This window comes from Pogona vitticeps, chromosome 8 (genome assembly GCF_051106095.1).
Source record: "Pogona vitticeps strain Pit_001003342236 chromosome 8, PviZW2.1, whole genome shotgun sequence".
In the NCBI taxonomy this organism is placed as follows: Eukaryota; Metazoa; Chordata; class Lepidosauria; order Squamata; family Agamidae; genus Pogona; species Pogona vitticeps.
Genome location: NC_135790.1, coordinates 27,161,871 through 27,186,651, shown reverse-complemented (window position 1 = coordinate 27,186,651; position 24,781 = coordinate 27,161,871). Strand labels below are relative to the sequence as shown.

The 24,781-nt window shown below is 47.1% G+C and overlaps 1 protein-coding gene and 1 long non-coding RNA gene across 2 annotated transcripts in view; both read right to left on the bottom strand.

Annotated features, from left to right (window-relative positions):
* The window catches only part of LOC110079374 (uncharacterized), a gene marked incomplete at its 5' end in the record, with an annotated part of 31,444 nt that extends 14,130 nt beyond the window's left edge, over nucleotides 1–17,314 (bottom strand). The window contains 20 exons of the mRNA XM_078379698.1: nucleotides 971–1,166; nucleotides 1,383–1,508; nucleotides 2,272–2,462; nucleotides 2,576–2,714; nucleotides 3,493–3,633; nucleotides 3,763–3,920; nucleotides 4,343–4,513; nucleotides 5,274–5,744; nucleotides 7,064–7,399; nucleotides 7,781–8,008; nucleotides 8,488–8,645; nucleotides 10,368–10,536; nucleotides 11,166–11,358; nucleotides 11,599–11,787; nucleotides 12,518–12,680; nucleotides 13,034–13,202; nucleotides 14,206–14,326; nucleotides 15,388–15,570; nucleotides 16,285–16,452; nucleotides 17,126–17,314. Coding sequence (XP_078235824.1) covers nucleotides 971–1,166; nucleotides 1,383–1,508; nucleotides 2,272–2,462; nucleotides 2,576–2,714; nucleotides 3,493–3,633; nucleotides 3,763–3,920; nucleotides 4,343–4,513; nucleotides 5,274–5,744; nucleotides 7,064–7,399; nucleotides 7,781–8,008; nucleotides 8,488–8,645; nucleotides 10,368–10,536; nucleotides 11,166–11,358; nucleotides 11,599–11,787; nucleotides 12,518–12,680; nucleotides 13,034–13,202; nucleotides 14,206–14,326; nucleotides 15,388–15,570; nucleotides 16,285–16,452; nucleotides 17,126–17,314 — 3,859 coding nt within the window. The remainder of the gene's footprint in view (nucleotides 1–970; nucleotides 1,167–1,382; nucleotides 1,509–2,271; nucleotides 2,463–2,575; nucleotides 2,715–3,492; nucleotides 3,634–3,762; nucleotides 3,921–4,342; nucleotides 4,514–5,273; nucleotides 5,745–7,063; nucleotides 7,400–7,780; nucleotides 8,009–8,487; nucleotides 8,646–10,367; nucleotides 10,537–11,165; nucleotides 11,359–11,598; nucleotides 11,788–12,517; nucleotides 12,681–13,033; nucleotides 13,203–14,205; nucleotides 14,327–15,387; nucleotides 15,571–16,284; nucleotides 16,453–17,125) is intronic.
* A 6,612-nt stretch (nucleotides 17,315–23,926) lies between these two features.
* Nucleotides 23,927–24,513, bottom strand: LOC144584113 (uncharacterized). Its single transcript, XR_013538182.1, has 2 exons — nucleotides 24,396–24,513; nucleotides 23,927–23,973 (listed from the first exon to the last, which is right to left on the bottom strand). It is a non-coding gene; the product is annotated as an uncharacterized LOC144584113 (long non-coding RNA).
* Between the last annotated feature and the right edge of the window lie 268 nt (nucleotides 24,514–24,781).

Genomic DNA, 24,781 nt, shown 5'->3' with positions numbered 1-24,781 from the left:
TTGACGAAGCCGGTCCTTGAGTGGTTTGACCATGTCCGCTCCCGCTTGCCTCCTTATCTTCCCAATCCCACCCCCAGCCAGAACGCCAACCTCCCCCACCTAACCAGGACACCCCCACGATAATCTGTAATTTAACTACAGACGAGGGTCTGCTTCCACTGATTTCATAACTTCTACATTTGGATGCCAGCAGAAGGCAGAGTAAAAGGGTTGCTATTGATTTTCTAGCTGCTTTGCTGCCAAGCTGAAGCTAGGAATGCCACCCGAACATCTGGCTCTCGGACACAATTCACCGAGAAGGGAATTGCAGCAGAGGCGGAACACTTTAGGTGCAGCATTAATATGCCACTGAATTTTTTAAAAACAAACCCAGAGTCGGGGGGGGGGGCAAAAGATTTTGAACAAAAGCAAAGCCCCTTGGAGATTTCCTTCATGACGTTCCCTTCTGACCTTATTGAGAGCTGGAAAGAGGCCAAGCTGTGGAAGAGCCCACAGAAAAAGGGCAGGCGGCCAAATGGAGCATTCGTGTGTTTTGTTTTTTGTTTGTTTGTTTTAAACGCCAAGCCTTAATTGGCAGGATGGATTGTGAAGCTGTCACCGAAGTTGCCTTGTGTTTCATTAATAGCCTCTGGTGCATCTTTAACCAGACACCGGGAAGACTCTGGGGCTTTCATTCAAACAGCCCTGGAGCTAAGAGGTCAATGTTTACTGATTATTTATGTGTTTGTTTGTATTTTTTTAAATATTCTATTTATTAGCTGCCTTTCATCTAACAAGCTGGAGGTGGTGGGTGTCAGTCTTCCTCCTGCTTCATCCTCACAAGGATCCTGGAAGGCAGGAGAGGCCAAGGCCAAGAGGGGCTGGCGCCTCGGTAGCCCCACGGAGCTTCATGGCTTGTGCGGGACAAGAACCGAGACCTCCTAAACACGATCCGAGAGCTTCGTTAGCCAAGTACAGGCGCAAGGCATACCTTCGCCTGATCCCAACCCCAGAGGCATCTCTGGGGCACCCTTTTTGCTCTCCTCCAGGGTCTGAACCACCGACTTGAGCAAGGGGATCAGTTTCTGAGTGATGATCGCCCAGCTCCCCTGAGGAGCCCCTGCCGCAGCGTAGAACCTCGCCCCGGGGTAGTTGACAAAACACTGGCTCGATCCAGAGAGACGCTCCTGGGAGAAGACAAGGGGTGGGGGGGTGGAGAGGGTTCAGCAAAACGCTTCCCCCCCTTTTATCTGGGTCCTCAGAAGACCCTCCCAGCTGCAGGAAGCACTAACAAATGGCCCCAGCCTGGGCACCATGTTTAGTTTCCCCCAGCCACGGCAGGGTTAACCGTTGAGGCCCCGCTCGGAGCGGGGCCGCCTGCGCTGAGCATACAAACACCATACCTTGGTCTGCAGGGCCACCCGTTCAGACAGGAGCCGGGCGTACTCCAGCCGGCTGTAGCTGCTCTCCAGGTGGGCTTGTTGCTTTGCGGCGTGTTCCTGGAACTCGGCCACGAGGCGCTGCCTGGCCTGGAAGGAAGGAAGGAAGGCAGAAGGACATTGCTCGCAAGTGGGGAAGTGGCCCAGTTCTTGGCTGGAGCTTCAAGAAAGTTTCTTTTTCTTTTGGTTTTCAACCGCTGCTCCCAGAATCTGCCAAGAAGCATGGTTGGTGGGTGGCAGGCAGGCAGGCAGGCAGGCAGGCAGGCAGGCAGGCAGGCAGGCAGGCAGGCAGGCAGGCAGATAGATAGATAGATAGATAGATAGATAGATAGATAGATAGATAGATAGATAGATAGATAGATAGATAGATAGATAGATAGATAGATAGATAGATAGATAGATAGATAGATAGATAGATAGATAGATAGATAGATAGATAGATAGATAGATAGATAGATAGATAGATAAAACTCACATATGTGCATAAATGGATGCCCAGTATGGTGGAATGGATAGAGTGACAGACTAGGAGTCAGGAGCCCTGACTTTGAATCCCTGCTCAACCATGGAAGCTCACAGGGGGTGTGGAATGGTAAAGACATTCCTCAAATATCTCATTTACTCTTACCTCTTAAGGTTGCTATAAATCAGTTCTGATTGACAGCACATCACAACAACAGTGTGTGTGTGTGTGTGTGTGTGTGTGTGTGTGTGTGTGTGTGTGTGTGTGTGTGTGTGTGTGTGTGTGATAAAACTGTGTGACAAATGTCGTAGTTTATAGAAACAGAAGCACGAGTTCGGGTTTCTGGTGCACCACCGATCCTGGCCGTCGCAACACCTTTGATGGCCTCACCTTCTGGGACTTCTCCTGGAGGGCCTCTCGAGGCTGGGGACTCCTGCTCCACTGCCTCTCCGCCTCCTTCAGCTGCATCTGGATCCGGCCCTCTTCCAGCTGCACCCTTTGAATGAACTGCACTAGGCTTTCCAAGGCTTTCCTCAGCAAAAGGTGAACTCGGATTTCCTGGTCTCGCTCGTCTTTTTCCACTGGAGCCACCCAGAATAAAATCAGGAAGTGAGGAGGGACGGAAGACCCCGGAGGGTTCTCCCCCCCCAATGCCCTCCCCTGGGCCATTTGGGAGCCTGGTGCCTTTCTCTACCTCTCATCTGCAGGGATGGTTCAGAGTCCCACCGCCTGTTCAAGTCCTGGCTGGCTCTCCTCTGAACTTCCTGAGCTGAGCATTCTTCCAGGAAACAGCAGAGCTGGTCAGCTGGCTTCAGTTTGACCCTAAATCGTAGCTACATTTGGGGCGGGAAGAAGAAAAAAAAGATTTCACTAAAATCGCACCGGGCTTTGGGAAACCATCAGCAGCTCATGACCCAAACAGGAAGCACAGCAGACCTGAAAGGTATTTCTAGAGATGTTAAATTTCTGAAAATTGCCATTTTTCTGGGGGAAAACCACCATGAGAAAATGTCTGGGGTTTTTTTTTTCCAGAAAAAAATGGAATTTTCTGGAAATCTAAAGCATCAGAGGTCTTTCATCAAGATCTTCACGTTATATAGTTTGAATACGTATTATTTATCATTGCAAAAGAACATATTCCACACTTCTTTTTAAAAAAATGACTTTGGGGGAAAAAATGGAAAACACCTGTTTCCCCCCCAATTTTTCTTTTTTTCCCCCAGACCTTCCCATCTCCAGGTATTTTATGGACTAGGCAGGGTCAGACTAGACCCGAGGGGGAATCTGTAGTCCCTGAAATGAGCAGGCTTAATCCCGCAACAGGATTTCCTCAAGAATCACATTTCTTGGATCCAAATTCCAAGAAATGTGATTCTGCCTGTAAATTGGGAAGAATTCCCGGAGAGGAGGGGAGCAGGCTGTCTGAGAGGTTGGGGGGGCTCCTTGAAGGCTTTCTAAGCAGAGGTTGGGGGGAGAGGGGCTGCCTGTCAAGGAGGGGGTCTGTCCTGCTTCAACAGGGACGTGGGCGGAATGGCCTTGGGGGGGTCCCTTCCAGCTGTCCAGTTCTGTGATTCTGTGTTTCCATGGCAGCCGGCCCTACCTGGACCTCACCTTCCTCATCTTGCCCTTGTCGGCTGCCTCCAGGATCGCCAGGTGTAAGAAATCCAACTCTTTAAGCAGATCTTCCTCCTTTTCTCTTTGGCATTGCCAGTACCTCCGTTTGGCAACCGTCTCCTTATCCAAGGCATCCAGCTGTAAAACAAAGCATCCCTTGAACAGGATGCACGCAGCAGATGGGAGTTTGGAGACACAAGGCGAAAACAAAATTCCCTCTCCGATGCTGTCTCTCCCCCCTTTATTTTAATTGGAATTGAGAATCACCAAATCTGGGTCTGGATTTCCTCTCGGTAAACTGCCTAGAGACTGGACGATTGGCACCACAGCGCTGGTCCAGGGGTTGATTTCGGCCCCGATCACGGGCCCAGTCTCCCCTGTGATGGGGTCAATGGTCTTGAAGCCCAGAGCGAGAGGGACCAGACCTGCAAGAACAGTGAAATCTTTTCTGTTTCTGGCGACACAAAGTAAGGAAACTCTGAGCCAAACTATAGGCTTGACGGAGAAGCTGAAATCACTTTGTACACTAGGACTCCCTGTGGCCCCCTCCCCGTGGATGCTGAAAAATGCGGATTATAGGGAATGCTATTTTAAATAGCGAACAATATGCACAGCCTGGTCTGTGGCTCCCTCCAGTGGCCAGTTCTGGTAACCTCACCTTTAGAAACTTCTTTCTAGGATTTTTTTTCTTTTAATAGTTTTAATATTTTCGAACCGTGGATAAGGGAGAGTGGATAAGGGAGACGGATCCCACAGATAAGGGAGTCCCACTGGAACCGGAATTCTAGCAAGGGTTCCCCCGGACGGTCCAATTGGCCCCTTGGTCACAGGGTTGAACCCACTCTACCTTTCCCATCAGCATCTTCCATGGTCCCGGCCAGGGGGATTGGCTGGCCTGTCTTCCAGTTGCATTCCACTCCGAGGAGGGGTACCATCATATCGGAACCCCCAGGATCTGGGATCTTCATGCCAAGCACAGCAGGAATCCACAGTTCTGTGCCGGGGTATTTGATCATCCCTAATTTGGTTTTCAGAAGAAAACAAGCAAGCAAAGACACTGATTCAGAACTCTAGAAGCATTAGAAGTGCATTTTGATACTAGGGTCCGTGCAGCATGCGTGTACATCCATGTGCATAGAAGAAGGCCTTATGCATTGGACCGGAGTTTATGGAGATTTATTTGTTATAATTAGACTTATTGATCAACCCCACCCCCCAGCAGGGTCCTTTGCTATTGATACCATAATTTGAGAGGTCTGGAAGGGTTTTGGTGGAGATCAAGAGACAAGAGGGTCTGTTTCTGCCACCTCCGTTGTGTGTACTTAAATCTGTATCAGAAAACGATGGGTACTGATTCCATTCGTGCGCCTCACACAGCTGGCCTTTCATCAGCTGTTTTATTGCTGCTCTTTTACAGCCTCAGATTTTATTGTTTCAACACTTTTATCTTAATGTCCTTTTATTGTATTTTTAACTTTTTAAAAGCAGCTCTGGGAACCTTTAGAAACCAACGCCAGTTTTAGAGACAAGTTAAATTAGTTATTTGACTTCTCCACAAAACTGGCGCCGTTTGCAGTGCAGGGTGGCAGATTATGAAGAGCCTCTAAAGGAATATGCAAAGATTAAAAATAAACATAGGCAAATTTGTTAGAATAAAACACATTTTTTTTTTGGCAATGCCATGCAGCTTCTTCATCCTGATCCAATTTAGGGCTCTGCTCTACTTCAGCTATTTTCTAGACATCACAAGATGCCTGGGGCTATTAATGACACTTAATTTCCCCCTGTCCTCTTTATGTGTTTGATTTCTTCCCCATGGAAAGCCACACACATTTCTTTCCAGTACATACCGAGTTTTCCACCGGTGCACTTCAGATTTGAAGCATGTTCTTGCTGTTTCTCCAAATTTTGTAGGCGGTGCATCAAATAATCCAGCTTCTGGGCCAGTGCTGTCATCATCTTTTCTTCTGTCTCTTTAAGGGCTTTCTGCCCCTCTCCAGGCGGGCACAGATCCTCACAGAGGGCCTTTTTATACTCTGTCAGAGCCTTTGCCACATGGATCTCGGCCACCAGGAGGTTGGTATCCTGGACTAGCTGGTAACCTCCTGCGTGGGGGACCATCTTGTCTTGCTGAAAGCAAGCTCCTTGCACCCGAACCGTCTTCCCACTCAGTGGCTCTACAAAGGAGTCCCCAAGAAGCAGGAGGTTCCCTGAGGGGTCCTTTAAGCCCCCCACAGGAAGAACATCTCCTGCATCCAGAGAACAGCAGAAATGGTTAATCTGGGCAGTCCTTTTCTGTGATGTCAGGTTTATAGTCTGTTTCAGTGCTGCATTCGAACCCAAAACCTTTTAGATCAAGGTCTGGCGCTTACCACACACCAGCAGGAGGTACATGGAAGGCCTGTCTTGTGAAAACTGGCCTTCAAGACTGTTTTTTAGGGTGACTTCACTATTACCAAAGTAGTTTTGAGAATTAATTCATCATAAATTTCAACTGTTTTATCTCAGCGGGCTCTCAGATGACTCTCCCTTCAAGTCACAACATTAGGTATTCTGAGGGGGGAGGGCTTTGAGGCACAACCAAAACAAGGCTGGGCATGGATCTACTCATAGGGAGAGCTTGAACTCTATTGATCTATCAACCTATCACTCTATCTGTCCACTCATCCTGCCTTCCCTTCGACAAGCTCAAGGTGGCACACCCGGTTTGCAAATTAATTAAGATCCGGCTGGATTTAAGAAGGCCATCCCACCCATCTTCACCAACTTTTTGTATCCTTCTATTTGGGCGGCCAAATGTTGCCAGAGAGTTTGGAAAAATCAGGATCATATGCACTGTAGTCTCTAAGATAAATAATACAACGTGGAAGAGCATGAAAAATGCTTACTAAGCAGCTGAGCTGAAAAGCCTCCCTACAGACATATTTTAATGTGGTTTTTATTATTTTAATTGATCAGCTGAACTGCGTCCAAGAGAATCAAATCAGCTCTGGCCGTTAAATTAATGAGTAGAGCCCCTCTAAAGAGTAGTCAATCACACACCCTTAATTTCATTCCCTCCCTTCAACTTTCTCACCAGCTTATCTTTAGGAAAATAAAGGGGGAAATTATTGAGGATTAAGATATTGGAACAGTTTTATGAAAAAAAACAACCCTGTGCTTTTGCTTGGTGCTGCGGCCGAGGACTTGGGTACACCAATTGTAACAATTTGTTGTTGTTATAATTGCTTGTGCTGTCTGATATATAAATGTGGCTAAGGAGAGACTTGGTTTGTGAAATTTATTTATTTATTTATTTATTTATTTATTTGTTTGTTTGTTTGTTTGTTTGTTTGTTTGTTTATATCCCGCCCATCTAGACTGAAGTCTACTCTGTTTGCAAGGTTCATCCCTAGATATTTAAGTAAACAAACAGTTCCTCAGGACTTACAAGAGTTACAGTCACCCTAAAAATGTGGGCGCTACCCCCGGGGCCGCCCCCTCTGCTCATATTCTGTCCCCCAAACAGCAAACCCGGAGGGAGTTGTTCAGCCAACCAGAGCAGGGGAGAGAAGAGTGCTCCGCTCACCTGTGTGACTGTCGAGGCGGACTCCGAGGATGGGGACAATTTTGTCTCCCTCCGGCGCCCTCATGGGTCCCCCAATCTCAAGAGGCATCACAGTTCCCGTCAGAGGATTCAGGTACGTCCCGCCCAAGGACAGCTTCTGGCCCGTCTGCGGGTGGATCGTGACGGCCAGGATGGGCACCTCGATGCCCGAGGCGGGATCGTGCATGAGGCCTCCCAGTCTGAAGACCTTCTCAGGCTGCAGGATGGGTAAATTGGTCTTCACCGGCAGGCCAGTGCTGGGGCAGATGGGAAACGGGACGTAGGGGAAGACGGGAAGGTCCGAATGACAAACCTCTCCTAAGCAAAGAAGGAAAGGGGGTTATACACACACCCAGCATGAAATAGTAAAGCTTGTAACAGGTAGAGGATTTGGACTGCAGCTTTGAGATGCCTCTAGTCAGCCTAGGGCTCTGGGAGGATTTTGGGACTCGTAGTCTAAACATAGCCTTTTGTGGAGAGGGAGGCGTTCCACATTTTATGTCCACACCTCAAAATTCCTGCAAAGAGAGAGAACCAGCAGAAGCAATTGGATCTTCTCTGTGCTTCATCATAGAACCAGCCCAGAATGGAGCACAGAATGGATCAGCATTGTCATACAGACAACCCTGGACCAACCCATCCTATAAGCATGACTGGCTGATGGGTTTCTAGGCAGCAGGATCATGAAGAGATACTTGCCAGGTACTACATCCACCATAGGGATGAGCTTAGAGCTGGTGAGATCGAAGCCGACATTTCCAGCTATGGGAAGCAATTTCCCGGTGCCGGGATGCACAAAATGACCTGTGGATATAAGCTTCATGGATTTATTGGCCAACAACATGACAACCTCATCGTTGGGTACAATTAGTCCAGTGGTAGCATCCTGGTGTAGAAGATCGTGGGCCTTCACAGTGCCATCTGGCCCTGAGAGCAGAAACAGAAGTGATGAAGAAATCTGAAGGTTGCATTTATACCCAAATCCATTCTTCATTCCCTTTGGAGTCTGGAAGAGGGGTCTATCAAATGCACATGTGTAAACAGCCTAATTTCATCTGTAAATGCTCTAATCTAATGGTTGTCGTTTTTACACTTTCCCTGCCAAAACTGCTTCATTTCCTGGAACATCCACCCCTCTTTTAACAAAGCCCATCTCTTTTGTCCCCCCCCCTCTGAAAGTGACATAGCGATCCATCGAGTGATCATGGATCGAGCAGCATTGCCCCACAGCTGTCTTTGATCCTTGGATTCTCAGTGGCTGACTGGAACCCCAAGATCCTGCTGGCCAGAGAGTGGATCAAAAAGACCCAACCCACAAGGAAAAGTAAACTTCCCCAGGTTTCAAGCTTTCAACCCTTTTCAGGTGCATTTAGGAAACCACACGGTTTTAAAGGGTTTGCGTTTACCTACAAGCTCCTCCTTGGTGAGCAATCTGTTCTTCTCTGGGTGGAGCAGGTGAGCCCCGATGCCTCCTTCTGCAATCCCCCACAGCATCAGCCTGTGGCTCTCCTTAAGGACGGCACCGGACATCCGGCTACTGGCAGCATCGATGAGGCTCAATAGCCTGAAATCGCCAGGAGAAGAAGAGCAAAGTTTTATCTCCTCAAGGTGTCCACCCCAGGCAAAAAGCACAACTCAGAGAAGTTCTTTTTAGGGACTACAATGTCCAGTAAATTCACCCCCAAGCTCTGATGTCTAGGAAAAGTCTGTTCCTTACCTGTGATGGTCAGGTTTAGGGTCTTCTGTAGAAGACAGGGTATCGGCAAGTGCCTCTGTCCACCTGGTTGCTTCCCGGAGAGCAGAATGAAATGCGATGAAGTGTTCCTCTTGACATTTCAGTTCCTGGCTCAGTAAGTGGAGCTGTCTAGTCACGCTTTCTTCGTACTCCGCCGCCAGGTATCTCCGGCGCAGAATGTCCTCTTCTGCCTAACAGCAAGATTTAAAAAAATCAGGGTACGGGAGCTCCATGCTGTAAGGCTGCTGTTTCTCATAGTTTCGTCTATTTCTGACATCATATCTCATGCTCAGAGGTGGAATATCTGAGCCCCATTCTGACTCAAGAGGTGGGTTTGGGAATGACTCAATATGGTCTCTGAGGCCCCCTAAAATACGTGAGTCTTCTTTTATGTCAACTTCCCTCTTGTTTAGCTAGGATGGCGTAGAACTTAAAATGTGGGGCTGGCACTGGGCTGAGATTTCAGCCTTGAACAGATTTCATCTTCTGATCATGCTGTGCTTGTAACATATGGGGCCTATCCACAGAAGGAAAGGAGCCAAAAATGTGTTTGGAGCAAAATATTTGTACGAAAAAGAAGTTCAGAAATAATGAGGATGTATCATGATGATGATGATGCTCCACCTTCATGTCATTGCTGTGTTGCAGTGTCACCAATAGGGGAGTGTTCCATTAATCTGAAATGATGAGAGTCATCTGCCTGGCTGCACAGCTCAACAAATTAGGAGAGGCTGAGAGTTCAGTTCCCCGCTGTGCCTCCTAGGGGAACAGCCAGCCTGGGTAGCCTTGGGTAAGCTGCACAGTCCCAGGGCGCCCCCTGAAGCAGGGAAGGGTCAACCACTTCTACCTAGGAAACCCTTGAAAGTGTTGCCATCAGTCAGAATTGACTTGATGGCATACAATCATTATTATTAGGTTCATCCGCTCCCATACCTGCTGTTTCGCTTTGGCGTAGTTTGCCATCAGGACTTTGTCGTATGGTTCTGTTCTATCTGAGAGGCACACCCTTGCCAGCCAGAGATCACGGAGTGGGGCTATTTCCTCCAGAAGTTTGTGGTAGAAGGTTTTCAGCTGAAAAGGAAATGAAAGCACACAAAATAAATGAGCCATAGTCTTGATCTGGCTTCAGTTCTCAGCCTCGTATTCTCTGAGCACGGGCAGAATTGTGACAATTATCCACCCAACACTAGAGTCCATGCACCCCCAGAAGTTTAGACATGGGGCACGCAGCCACTGAATAAAGGATAAAGGTCTTTTTTCTGTGGTCTACCCAAGGTCCAGAAAAATATCCCAGCAGAGTCTGAATGCTCTACAACTCCAGAATCCAGAATGGGTGGGTGAGAGGGCCTTACTCACTGCCCAGTCATAGCAACTTACTAATGCAGACAACTTACTTCTACCTACAATTGGGCTGCACCCTATTGCTACCCTTGCAGAAGGTCCAAAGGCTGGTTGCTCTCATCCCATCAAGGAACAGGTGAGCCTGGCAGCCTCCCAGCCATCTAAACCTGTTTCCTCTGGCCTGACTTGTCTGTTGATCAACAACACAACCAACTGCCTTGACTGTAATGCAGGAAATAACCACTGCACACCTCTTCCTTAAATTGGCTCAGTTTGGCTGTAACCGCCAGAGACTGCGTCACCAGAATTTCAAAGAAAACGTTGGCATTGAATGAGTCCAGGTCGATTTGTTCTTCCGAGTCCCATGTTTCGCACTTACCTAGGAAAAGATGCTTGATTATTCGCAGAAATAGCAAGGTTAATAATAATAATAGAGAAGATGAATAGAAGGTGACAGCATTAATATATAATGAATTTAGTAGCACAAAGAAATGCTTGCTAGTGTGCATACTTGAATGTGTCTCGTTTACACAAAAACATCCGGAAACCTGGGCTGTAAAGTAGCAGGCTATTTCCATTCCAAAGAGAAAAAAAACACTGAAGATGAATCATAATGATTTGGGTGAAAAAATTAATCCACTTCCCCCTTGGCTGAGATGGGATTTGAACTCATATCTTCCTGGTTCAAAGATGACAAGCTAGCCATAAGGTTGGAGAGACTCTCCGATGAGAAACCTCCTTAATCAGAGATGGAGAACAGCTGAGCCTCCCAGAGGTGGGTTGGACTACAACTCCCATCTTGCTTGGCCATGGCTGCGCTAGCTAAGATTTATGGGAGTTGGAGTCCAACAGCTGTTCCAAGGTCTAAAAGAAATTGCAAGAAGAGTTTGCAACAGGGAGGCAACTCTTGACAGGGTAGCATGCTCCTTCTCCAAGGGAAGCATCCATCAAATTTGAACCACCTGCCTGTCTCGCGTATTTTTCTTTCTAAAATGAAAAAGTTCGTACCGTCTCTCTTCTCTACGTAGCTGTGATTATTCTCCAGACGGCTCTTTCCATGCCCTCCGGGGTGATATTTTCTGACAGTAACGACCCTGGATTCTCGGGAGGAATACTTATCGAGGTTATATTGCAACTGCGATTTTCGGAAATGCGGCTCATTACTTCCTTTCTTGGACCAGCTAATAACTGGACAAAGTAGCTGCAAAAATAATAATAATAACAATAAAGAGGTTTTATAGAAGAGGAAAACTCCCCGTATTCCCAGGGAAACAAAGTTTGTGACAGGGCTTGGAAACGTTTCATGCCCAGCCTGGTTGGGGATTCTGCAAGTGGTCATCCCAAAGGGATGGTATTGTTCAAACAGTCACTTTTCAAAGTGCTGGGAAAGAGGGGGGTGTTGTGGTGGTGGGTGGGTGGGTGGGTGGTTTTCATTACTCACAACCAGTAACAGGCAGAGGAGGAGAAGAGAGAGGAGTCCCGTGATTATTGCAATGATTGCTTGCCAGTCGGGTTTCAGGACGAGGTCCGGAATCTGTGCAATTCCCACACGCACCACATGCCGGGGAGTTGTCGGGAAAAAGGGGCCTTCCTCGTAACACTGCCCGCCGTGTGGCATGACCCTGATGTACTGCACAAAACAGAAGCGGACACACACAGATGGAAAACCCGGATCAGAGCACTACCGGATGGAGAGTCTCAGCACCACCCAGAAACAGCTTGTTGCAAGAAGGTGAGATGGTGTATTTTTGGAAAGACCAGGCTAGACCAGAGAGTTAAACACAGCATTGCAATTTAGAAGCAAAGCAGGTTCAGGCTTGGTCAGTTCTTGGATGGGAGACCACCAAGGAAACCGATGGATCTCCTGGTACAAATCTGACCTGCATCCTTAGAAACCCATTGCTGCCAGTCTGGGTTGCCCATATGGGACATGGTGAACCCAGGGCCTGAATCCCACCAGCTTCCTGAGTTTCAAAGGCAGATTCCTTAAGGTGCAAACAGCACCTCCTGCTGGTAATGGAAGGAAACAGGTGTTCAATGCAGGGGCAGATGGGCAATATAACCTTTTCCTCCCCTGCTATGACTAGGAGGAAAAGCCCTCTCTCAAGCGGTCATGGGGCTTAAGAGGGAGAATTCCCCATTTGCGCCCAGCTTTGATCTTCAGTTTTGTCTTTCATGCCCTTCTGATGAAAGGATGACAGCAGTCGACAAAAGAATTCGTGAATCAAATGTCGAACAGGTCTCCTACCACGGACGGGGATGTGAAACGAACACCCCACCCTTTGGAGGTGTTACCAGGCCTTGCATCGGAAATTCTGCTTGGTAAACAAAACATGCCATGACCTGAGATGCGGACAAACCATTCTTTTGTGCTGGTTGCTACTTAGCCTCAAGACGTAAGTTCCTGGATTGTGGAACGGGTAAAAGAAGAGGAGGATGGAGACGGAGGCCAGCTGAGCTTCCTCTGCCAGGCTGCGGAAAGCTCCCCAGTCAAACTCTTGGTTCGTGTTGTATAAGTTGTTGCTGGGAATAGACACAAGATGAAACAGTTGGCAGCCGAAGGAGTCTTGAATGTAAAAATGAAATGGATCACATAAAGGATTGCTATCATTTATTATTGTTTTATTATTCACCCCATTTCTGCCCCAACTTTCCGCCACCTGAAAGTGCTCCAGGCCACTTACAATTACCATAAAGCATAATAAAACCAAGTAAAAACAACTCCAATTATAATCATCGTGACCAGCAGTCAGAGCTTTACGTGAAAATATCCCAGTCTTATTGGAGAGACATCATCCAGGCGGTCTTTCATGCCTGAGAAACCAGGCTTCAAGGCAACCTTCCGATGCCCTGCTGGGTTCAGAACTGGTACTTACACATCATACACAGGATAATGATCTTTAGAAACCACAAATATGATGGTGTCATGAATGTTGAGGCACGTGGTTGGGTTCAAGATGCCAGTAAATGTCATTTTCAGCGGCGGGTTGGCGGGTGGCTGGAGCCGTGAGTGGGAAAATCTAGAAGCTTCTTGGCCAGGTGTCCCTGTAAGAACACAAAACCTCAGTGAAGTCCATGGGGAGGGGTCATGAACTGGGGGGGGGTCACACCTTTTCTGTACAGTTTTCAGAGTCTGCTGGCACTTGGGCTGAATCTTGTATGACTCGGTATCTCCAAGGCTGCCACTCCACGTTTGCAATCAAGTGGAGAAAGTATATTTCCTGAAGCTGGCTGAAGTTGTGGAGCCAGACGTTGGGAGTTCGATTCCCGCACTGGGTTTCTTTGGGAGAAGAGCCAGCCTGGGTAGCCTTGGGCCAGCTCCGCAGTAGCCCCAGGACGCCCCCAGAGGAAGAGAATGGTAGTGCACTTCTGAGTACTCTGTCTGGAAAACCCTGAAAAGGGTTGTCATAAATCAGAATTGAATTGAAGGCACATAATTATTTCTCTTATTTTATTAGTGGTATACATTGCAGGCTACTTCAGCACACCTGGCGAAGGGCAGAATGCAAGTTTTTACATTTGTGTATATAGAAATACACGAGAAATACCTGAGGAAGCTGGGGGAAGCCATGCATTTTGAGAGTCTGGCAAGATCCCATTTGAGGTAAGGAGGCCGTGTAACAGTTCTGGTTCGGGATTGTACACGCCTAAGAACCCACTTCCTGAAATGATATCGGTCGAAACGATCAAATTAAATTACCACAATCCTGCTGTTTTAACCTGAGTCGGTTTTTCTTGTTTTACTTCAGGATGATATTCGCCCAGATTCTGGAGCTTCATGACCAAGAAATAAATGGGTTACTTTTGATTCCCCACCTTATTATCTCTTCAGTCATGACAGCGAGTTACCTGGATCCACAACAGTATTTCTTCAGTGAGTGAGAGATTTAAATCAAGACAGTCTACCCATTTTCCCCCTAACTATTGCAAGATACTCAGGGAAAACAACAGAAAGGTGTTGAAAGGTATACTGCTATATATCGCTGCAATTAAAGGTGGAGTGGGGATATTAATGAGACTCTTAGAATGGAGAAAACTTGGCTCTTACTATTTGCTTTGACTACATAGATGGGACGGGATCCTCCGTTCCCTTCAGGGGTACAATCCTTCCAGGTGAGGAAATCTAAGTTCTGCAGGGAAGCCGTTGTGTCTTCCAAAGAAATGTTGACCTAAAAAGAATGGAAGAGGAAGCAGGCAAAGAGGCCAAGTCTCAAACCTCAGTGATGGGGTCAAGAAGAGCAGGAGTTTGGGGTTGAAATTTAGGACTCCTCTCAGCAGGAGGAGCAGGAGGCCCCCCAAAACATATTACTGGGGTGGGAAAAAAACTTGCAAAATATGGAAGAAAAGGAAGTAATAAATTTCAGCAACCCGCAAGCGCCCAGTCCCAATAAAACCATTCAGCCTGCAGGCTAAAACGAACCCACGCTGCCACTGTACGTGGGCTGCCTTTCAGGTGGGAACAGGAAGGTGGGCAAGAGCATCTCAGGGTCTAATAATCACTGGGGTCATATTTAAATTGCTTGGAGTAAACTCTACGGCCAGGTTCTCACAAATGGCATTGGAGGCAGAGGAGTCTAGAACTGCAAAATATGATTTCTTTTAAACCAGAACTTAAACCCAGCGTGGCCCCTTTGTTGGGGAAATCTTGGGTGCTGGGGTCCGCCAAAGGAACTCTCCTCCGATCTGGATCTTAGGGCTCCCTCCATCTACAGGGAAGAGTGATGACCTGGCAGAATGTGTCCCCAGAATGAAACATCTCTATTTAGAGAAAACAGGATGGCCAGGCCAGAGGTTTGCAGATCCCATCTTCTTGATGATGCTTCTCCCCCCCCACCTTCTTTGCTGTGGGTGGAATGCAGATGCATTCCTACTGAGGTAGGAAGGCAGAAAAGAGCTGGTGAGATCCAAGCCTATTGGCGAAGTGTGCTAGAGCGATCCCAGCTTGTCATGGAGGCTGGGGATTCTGGGATTTGTTTTCCAAAAAGCCCTTTTCTCAGCTCAGAAATGGATAGAGAATTCAAGCTCCTTGCTAGGGTTTAAACCCCATCTCTGCCATTGCATCTGCCCCACTCCCAAAATGGATATGGGACAGTAAGACCTGGTGTTGGGCCTTTGGTGGTGGGGAACTAGTCTAAACTCAGCCCACGGCTTCACCACAGCTTTGCCCACGTGGCCTCCCAGCCAAACCAGCTGCAGAGCAGCCCCTGTCACTTTTGAATGTTTCTTTCACCTGGCTCCCGTTTCTGTACGTCAAGGAAAGCCAGGCTGGTTCTTGACCACAGACAAATTGCAAAATGCCCTTTTGTCTTCGTCGGCACGCGAGGTTGCACAGGGCGTCCAGCCGGTCGGCTTGACAAAGGCAGAGGCCAAGAACTTTGTCATAGCCTCGGTAATCTTCCGGGAGGGAGCAAATCTGGAAGAGAAGATGAAATGACATCAAGGCATCTTAGCTATCACCCCGGGATGACGCAGAGCAATTGCTGAGCAACCTTTGGTTGTCATAGCTAGAGATGGGCACAAACTGGGGAAACAGCCGTCCATGAGGGTTCGTGGTTCGTCGCTGCTCATGAACAACGAATCACGAACTTTCCAAGCCAGCCATTCGAAAGCATGTTTTAAAAAAATGCAAGTAGATAAATAGGTACCACCTCAGTGGGAAGGTAACAGCATTGCGTGTCTAGTCGCACTGACCACATGACCATGGAAACTGTCTATGGACAAACGCTGGCTCTATGGCTTGGAAATGGGGATGAGCACCGCGCCCTAGAGTCAGACACGACTGGACTAAATGTCAAGGGGAAACCTTTACCTTTATAACTCAGATGTTCCAAACCCAATCTTTGCAAAACTTGGAGGAGGTGGGGAGGAGAGTCAGCCCGAGAGCCAGTCCAAGTTTGGCAAAGTTTGGATTTGGGACATCTCAGTTATAGCCTATGTACAAATCATCAACGCCAATAATAGTTTGGCATTTGATTTCATTCTGGCCAAGCCCATTTCCCCAAAGTGCCTTGAAACAAATCATGAGATGGGCCTGATCCCTTGTGTTTTTTTCCTTGTTTGGTTTTGTCCTTTGTGGGTCGTTACATGCCCATCTCTATTCATGTGACCCGCCGAGCGGCGACTGTACCTTTTCCCTGCAGTAAGTGGCCCATTCTTCTTTCATCAAACACTCTCCCTCTTGGTTCCGGATGGCAGCATCTCTGCAGATCTCGTATACCTGCTGGACACAGCCCTGTCTCCGGTCTTCGGAAGGACTGTGGTACCCAGGGGCGCAGGGACACTGAGCATCGCTCGGCTATAAGGAGAAAAATTCCTCTGCAATTTCCCAAAAAAGAAGGCAACTGAAACAAACGAGAGGCAGGAGTTTTTTTTCCTTCCTTGTGGAAAAACTAAAACATCTGGGGCTTTCATATTAAAAAAAGGATGCATCCTGGAGATTATGGAAAACATCATCAAGATTTATACAATTATGGAGGGTGTGGAGACAATGAAGAGGGAGAAGTTTTTTTTTACCCCTCTATCCTTGCCATAGGACTATTTAGCAAGCGATTCCAAGTGGATAAAATAGAGGAATACAATAATTCACATAACAAGCAGGTGGATCGGGGAATTTTCCATCACACGCTGCATAGTGTTGGCAGCTGGTCACTTAGAGAAATGGCTTCGAACCTTGCATGATGGTGTTCTTGGATTGACATTCCCAGAAGCCTTCCTCACCCAGTTTTCGGGCTGGAGTTTCTGGGAATTGCAGTCCAAGAATCCCCGGGTGACCCAAGGTTGGGAACTACGGACCTTGAATTGCTGGACAGAAGAGGAGTGGACTGTGACTTTCAGGGTTTCTTAGAGAGCTTCTCGGGAGCATCTGGTTACCAGGTCCTTCGGTTCCTCTTCAATTCCTTCTAATTTTGGCCAAACAGCAGAATTTCTCTGTGAACGGTCTACGTGTTGGGAAGACTTGAGGTCCATACCTGAAACACCCGGCCTTCTTGAAGGCACGTGCAGGTTCCTTGGCCTTCCTTGGGCTGCACGGCTTCCGAGCCACATGAAAAGCAAGCTGCTTGACCGAGCTTAGCGTTGAAGAAGTTGACGGGACACGCCACACACTCATGCGGGGGAGAACTTTCTGTTGAGCGGAAGGTGCCTTCCGGGCACGGAAGAGGGGGGGAGTCGCCATTTGGACAGTAAAAACCTTGAGCGAAAAAGCATGAATTGGACAAATGAGAATATAGATGTTAAGGGCAGTCTTCTTGGTTGAACATGAATGCAGAGCTGAAATAAAACAGTCACAACCTAATTTCGACATTCAGGTGCCAAAAATGAAGTTTATCATTTGAAATGTTTTATGTCTACTTCTACCTTATTACAGTAGTTGTTGAAATCATGCATTCCCAGCAGCTACACTAATTTTGACCTACATTCAATGGTTAGTTCCAGCTAGAGTAGACCTATACTGAATCAATGGACAAGTCAGCACTTGTGTAAGCTCTGTCAATCCAATATGAGACTAACAATTAATGTAGCCCTATATAGCAAGACAGCCTCGTCAGAGTCCATGGTGTCATAAATACACTCTTGGGAGGGGGGATTCAGCAATCCTACAGATGTCTACTCAGAAGTAAGAGCAACTGACTTCAATGCCACCCACTTCTGGCTAAGCCTGTGTAGGACTGGAGTTTATGTTCGTTGATCATTGATAGTACATTCTCCTGAGATCATGGAGAGCTGTCAGTCATGACTTAACTTCTGTCCCATTGCTTTCCATGGGAGCCAACTGCAACTAAATTTAAGATGCATTCTTGTAACTGCAGGGTCACAGCTCCAGTACCGAACAAAGGGCGATCAACACACAAGCTTTCCAGTAGACAAGCAAAGAGCACGTTGGCTGGATCAACAAATGAATCCATCAAGACAAAGGCTGTAAGTTCCATACTATCAATAAAACAATTTATCTGCAATTTATCTGCTAGTAAAGTTTGGCAGCTGGCATTTAGTCCCCAGGGAGGTGAAAAGTCATTGTTGATTTAAGAACATAATTGTATCATCATCATCACCTTGACTTCTTTTTTGTTTTGTTTGTAACGTGGACAATTGAGACAATTCACCAAAAGTTGGTGTCAATAATAAAATAAAAACCTAGTAAATGAAGCCAACAAACACAGAGGAAATAACTGTGTGTTACCTGCTGGGCAGCTTGGGAGGTTTTGTTGTCGTCTTGTGCAATTAAATCCATTTTCACAGTTATCGCCTTGCGGGGGTACTTTCCCAATGTGGCAAGCTGTGAAGGCAGAGATAAGAAGGAGAAGGCCCAGCATTTTGACGTGATCTGGAGCAGGCAAAGAACCAGTCCTCCGAACATCTTCAGGAACCATAAAAACAAAAAGCGCCGGCTTCTAAATATTTCATGGCGAGGAAATGAAAAGTAAGCCACAGGGAAGCGGATCCCTTTGTCCTCTCCTGAGGTTCAAGTAACAAACGCAGGTTGCCATCTGATCAGCGTATTCGAGAGGAAGGCTTCTCGGCTTGTTGTAAAGCAATGCTAGGAAGAATGAGCATTATGGGCAGATGTGCGCAGCTTCAGTTGAATGCTATCTTCCTGCGGGACGCCGCGTGCATGAGCTGAGATTGTAAAGGTAAGCTAGTTCACCTCCACAGAGAGAAGGCGCCCCCACTCAGGCGCAGTGCAGATGCCTCCGGCTTGACCAAACAGGAAAGATTTGCCAAAACAACAACAACAACAAAAACGCAGCCCAAAACCCAGTGAGTTTCTGAACCTCACCAGCCCATCACTTACGAAAGGGGAGAATCAGCTTAGGGTTAGATTTGGTTTGCAGATCAACACCAGCCTTGCTCCAGCGTTATGGACTGGGTGTAGATATTTGTAAATCTCTCTTCTCTCCAAGGTGTTCATGGAATAGGGTTGTTCTAAAATTAATTTCGGATAAACCCCTCCTGAAAATGCAGACATGCTTTTTTTCCCCCTAGAAAACGCATGGATGTTGAAACCTAGAGCGTGGATGACCGCCAGCAGCCATATTGCTTGGGGAACTTTAGCTCTGATTGTCTTTTTTAAAAAACCAACTTCCCCCAGCTTCTGGGGAAAAAAACTTGCTTTTGTTTGGTGCTTGGAAGGAAACTCAGGAAGAGATTTTTGATCAAGCCAGGGATTAATGAGATGTCAAATAACCAAAATATGAACAATGGGGTGTGTTCTGTCCTGCATCTTCTCTTCCACGGAGATGAAACAGAGGCCTCTGAACCAGGCAGAACCCAAGGATTGTAGTCCGAAAGGATTTGTCCCAAACTTCCAAACTGATTAGCCTTCTGCCCTCCAATGTGGCAGAAGCGATTTTCTCATGGTTGGCATTGAAGTTAGGCTGCTGGCGCTCATGCCCGCCATCGATACATGGAAGAAACGGAAGCGATTCTAAATATCTTGGTGCGGCGCTGTCGTATCTTTCTGGACAGCAGCTGCCTTTCTAATTAAAATCTTCAGCAATTATCATCCTTCCCCCCGCCAGATGTGTTGTGGACACAGTTGCTGCTCTTGACAACTGGCGTTGGATCAACGGAGATAGGAGCTAATGGCTGTGTAATTATTTGGACAAGTTAGTTACCACTGGCTGTTGCCAACAAACAGACCAAGTCCCTTTTCCTCAGAACTATCACGCCCAAGTTTAATAAGTCATGCACCCAGCAGCTGCGGACTAAGGTCAAACCCACTCAGGTGGCTGTGTAGCATCTGTCTCATGTCCTTTGGGAATGGGCCTTTTTGAGAAATTCTCTTTTTAAAAAAATGAATTCTGATCCTCCTGTTCCTCAGAAGAGTTTGCAAAGTCTGTTTCCAGACTTTGAAACTCCCTCCCACAGAAGGCTAGACTGATTTTATACTTGCTGTCTTTCTGCAGGCTGGCAAAGCCCACCCCCTTTTTTCATCAACTGGCACTTACAGTCTCCATAGCTCACTGTTAGGAACAGAGAGAATGAAAGGTTTCATTACTTACGATTGAAGAGGTCAAACAGGAAACTGACAAGCGGTTCCTGCCATAATTAGGATTTTCATAAAACGGAGAGATAGTAAAGGGGAACAAGACCCACATTTGCTGACTTTCCATGGGTCAGGCGGCTACCAAAGCATGCCCTCCCCCCTGAGGCCTCATGGAGCATGTGAGGTGGTTCACAGACCCAACAGGTGCATGCACTTGCATTTGAGCTGTTAATCATGGACTTTAGACTTTGCTTAATTGCTTTTCCAAAGACATTTCAGCACTTGCCTGGCGAACATATGTACTGTGAACCATGATCATAATTTCCCGAGAAGTAATCATGTCAATTTGTTTTAGGAAGGATTGAATTTTTGGCAAGAATGGGGGACCTACGTTTTGGCCGGTCTGGAGTGGGGAGGGGGCGCTTGACCTGAACAAGGAGCAGGGCGAGCGATGAGACATTTATAATTTTCCTTATGATTAACCAAAACGGTCCCTCTCCAACCACAGTTATAGCTCAAAAAAACCTGAAGACAATATCACAATATATACATTTATTGAAGGTGAAGGATGGAGGAAATTAACAGAAAACATGCATAGCCACACAGACACCAGGAGAAGAACAATCATTTTGTTACGACATTCACAATTAGAGCATTTGAAAAAGGAAAGTACATACCAAGTAACACCCCCAAATCTTGCACCCTACAGTGTGCCGCTGTCTATTCCCCACGTGCCCTTTTATTGAACCCCTGCTTTAATATTTATGACCCCTTATAAATCTACTATTCTCCTTTCTCCTCCAGGTTTCTCTCTGCTTATGAAATCTGCAGGATCGCTGCCTACCAATGATTCACTTTGTTAATTGCACATTTTGGAGGAAATACATGTCTTCGGAAATCAGATTATTTCACTACTTTTAGCATACATTTTAAGCACATCATCTATTGCACCCATTGAACAAAGGGAACAGAGACTTACTGTAGGAGATCAATCACTTACCAACAAAAACTTTCACTTAACACCCAAACCAAATTATTTTCATGAATACTTACCATGTGAGGCTCATCCTCATACATTTAACAACAACAACAAAATTCCACGGATTTCAATGAGAATTCTATGTAATCATTACCAATATCTGGATCAGCTTTTGGCTCAAGTTGAATAAAAATCACTATTATAAGAGAGAATCAATCAAAACTTGGGAATGTGGCCTCTTTCAGACTACAACTCCCAGCATACACCAGCCAGCAGGTAGTTCAAAATAATTTTTCTGAGCTCTGTTCCCAAGCCCGTTATCGCCTTTACCCCAAAAAGGCTGAACAGAAATGGGGTTTCCAGGGGGGAAAAGATGTTGAGTGAACACAATTCCTTTTCAATAGGAGGGTTCAGTTTTCAGCTATTCCTGCCTCCTTTTCAACCTGACCAAAAAGGGGGTTTCCTTTCACGGGAGAAACGAGGAACAAATATTTGCCTTTTCAACGAACCTCATTCTGCCGAAGTGGTTTCTGAAACACCAGTTTCTACGGACAAACTGTCTTTACTTCCGCAGAAAACAACTTTCTATTTGCTGTTCAGTAGCTTTATGCTTCTTAAGAACCTCTGCAAATACAATGATCAACTTATTTTAAAGAACAACAATAATAACGAAGCCGGAGGTGGGCGAGGGGAGCAGGACCCACGGCCTTAGACATGTTGTTAAGATTTCATCTCCCACCAGCCTGAGAGCCAGCATAAACAATGGTTAGGGTTCCACTGGAAGCTGCCATCTGAGAACATCTGAGAGCTTCATAACCTACTTCTGCAAAGCCAAATGGCTACCATCTTTGACTGGGAATCAAACATTTAATAAAACCCTTCTTGAGGCCTGGTATGAAGGCAAAGGAAGGGGTCAAAAGAACATTGTTGAGACCAAAACCAGCTCACTAAAGAACTGAGCTGTTCCCTTCATGATCTGGTGCAAGCAGCTGGTCCACTACGAGGCTCTTCAACCAGTTCTCTTCATGCCATACCTGGAACTGGAAGAAAGAGACAGCAGAAGCCTCCCGCCTCACTGAATAAGACCCCATGCTTGGTTTCAGAAGTCCTGCATTGCATAAAGCAGTCACCTCTCCTTTCCAAGCCTCTGGAGGCACCATCCATCCTGACGACAGTCGGCAGAAGTCCCAACCTTGGAAACCCTCCATGGGTTGTTGAACAGCTGCATTGCCCTGCCAGGACCGTCCTTCCGTTTTCTTCTGGAGAGCGTTGCAAGCATCCGGACGCCGTAGCGATGTTCTCCGGTCTAGTCCGCAGCAATTGTCGCCGCTGGCATGCAGCCATCTGCATGGATCGGGGAGCGAGAAGGGTGGCGGAATCTGGAGAGAGGTCCAGCTGTTTTCAGGTCACGGGTGGCCCTCGCCTTCCCACCGACGAGGCTGGAATGCTGGGGACACGTCCCGAGAGCCGGAGGCTGAGGACTGCAACTCTAGCCCAGAATGGTTCTTCCTCAAGTCTTCCTGAAGGACTTCAACCAGCATGTCCAGATCCTCCACACTTCTTAAGGCTGCCTGGCTACCATGCCTGGTCTTCAAAAATAAAAGGAAGGAAGGAACCCATAAAACCTACCATGAGATTTTTCTCCAGAAATTTTGCCTACAGGAGACAGGAAGGATGGCACTCACTTGCTTGCGATGCTTCTTGGAGGAAGGCCTCTTTTCATCCATGCCTGTGGGAAGAATGAAAAAGAATCAGCAACTGACGCTGTGACAGCAGTCCTTTGCATGAAGGGGTTTGATCAGGATCCCTCCCTCCCCGTGTATGAGACAGGAAAGCAGCAACCGTTTCATAGTGTTTAAGCTACAAAGTGCTTGAAAACCAAGTCCCTGCTAAGACTCTTTTAAAATAATAGCAACAGGCAATAGTTAGTAATGGTAGCCGCAGGAGAAGCAGCCGTAGCAGGCAGTAGCTGGAGAAAGCGATAGTTTTCAGATGTCTCTGGTGGGCGAAACTCACCCTGAGATGACAGGGATCAGATTGGCATGCTTTCATTTCTTGAGAGTTTGGGGACCGAAATCTGAGACAGGGGGCTTGGCCCTTGGGATAAGAGACTGGCCAAGGGTCAGGTGAGAGACTCTGCCAGGGCTTGTGCGACCACGAGTCTCGTGAGACGCAAGACGGGCGCTCCGAAGCCTGCCTTGCTGGAAGTGGCTCAAGAGACACGATGTGGGCGAGGCGAAAAGCCAACAAGATAGGAAGAGGAACGGGTGGCGAGCCACGCACCCTTTGGAGCAGCAGATACACAAGCCTCTTTAGGCTGAGCCAGTGTGGTGCAGGGGACAGAGTGACGGGCTATAGCTCAGGAGGCCTGGGTTCGAATCCCTGCTCAACCATGGAAGCTTACTGGGGGAGTGGAACTCATAAACCCAGCCATCTCACGTACCTTGAAAGCCCTATGAGGGTCACTCTAGGTCAGTTCCGACTGGATGGCACAGCACAACAGAACAACAAGAATGACTCCTAATGCCAGCCAGGAAGAGTTTAATCTTGGTGCCCAGGCTTTGAAGCTGACTACACGAGCATCTACACGCAAATTAAACATTCCTTTCTTACGAGATATATGTCCTTTCCCGAAGACTGAAAAGACCAAGGCAGAAATCGAAAGCCAGCCCTAATGCCAGCCTTTGCCCTAATCCTGATCCTGTACAGGATCGCCAGCAACCGCTCCACAGCTGGTACGACGGCACATGTCCCAGACCAGACATTGCTCCCAAGTTCCTTGTGCTCCAAAGCGCACCTTATTCACCTGTTTTTCCTGAAGTCTTGTCCGTATTCACATGCACAGGTGTTTCCTGTAGAAAAGGCCACACAGGAATGTACATGAGACATTTTCCTTTTTTTTTTTTTTGGACAGAAAGTTTGGATAGAAACTGGAGTAGGGTGTAAAAATATTTAAGTGCAGAGATAAACTTCACAGAATTTTCCACAATGGCTCCAGAGAGCAAATTCACAGATAAAATATCCAACTGAATCCCTGGAAACCTTCAGACATCCTTCTAGGGTGGCTCTAAGTAGAGCACATTGCAGTAGTCTAAACATTTTGCTGAATTCTAACATGGGACTCATTAATTAACGGAAGGAAGGATTTTCTGCCTCAGGCTTCGAAATGTACAGGGTGGGCACCACCTTCCCATGTGAAGAGAGGTGGACATGCCATATGGACAACTGTCCAACTTCTTCCATCTGTGGTCTCGGAAAACGGTGTGTGACTTACCTTGGTATCGCTCAAACTGATCCCTTTGGAGAGACGTATTTTCCTCAGCAGTTCTCGCACTGGCATTTTCACCCTCACGCCCAGATACTTCTTTTGAGAGGTGCTGTGGGTCAGCGCCGGATCTGGTGGGGAGGGGAGGGGAAGAGCAGAAGGAGATCTTAGAGACAGACACTGTGAAAATTTCTCATAAGAGGGCATGTTCTGGAAACAGGAGAGACTCGTGCTTTTGTGTGGGCAGTGCTGAGAGCTTCACGGTCCCCTGTAAAACTGGTTTATTGGTCCTCTTGGGTGAGAGTTGGCTGGATAGCTCAGTGGTTAGGGATCTATCTGTGGAGCCAGAGGTTCGGAGTTTGATTCCCCTTTGTGTCTCCTGAAAGAAGAGCCAG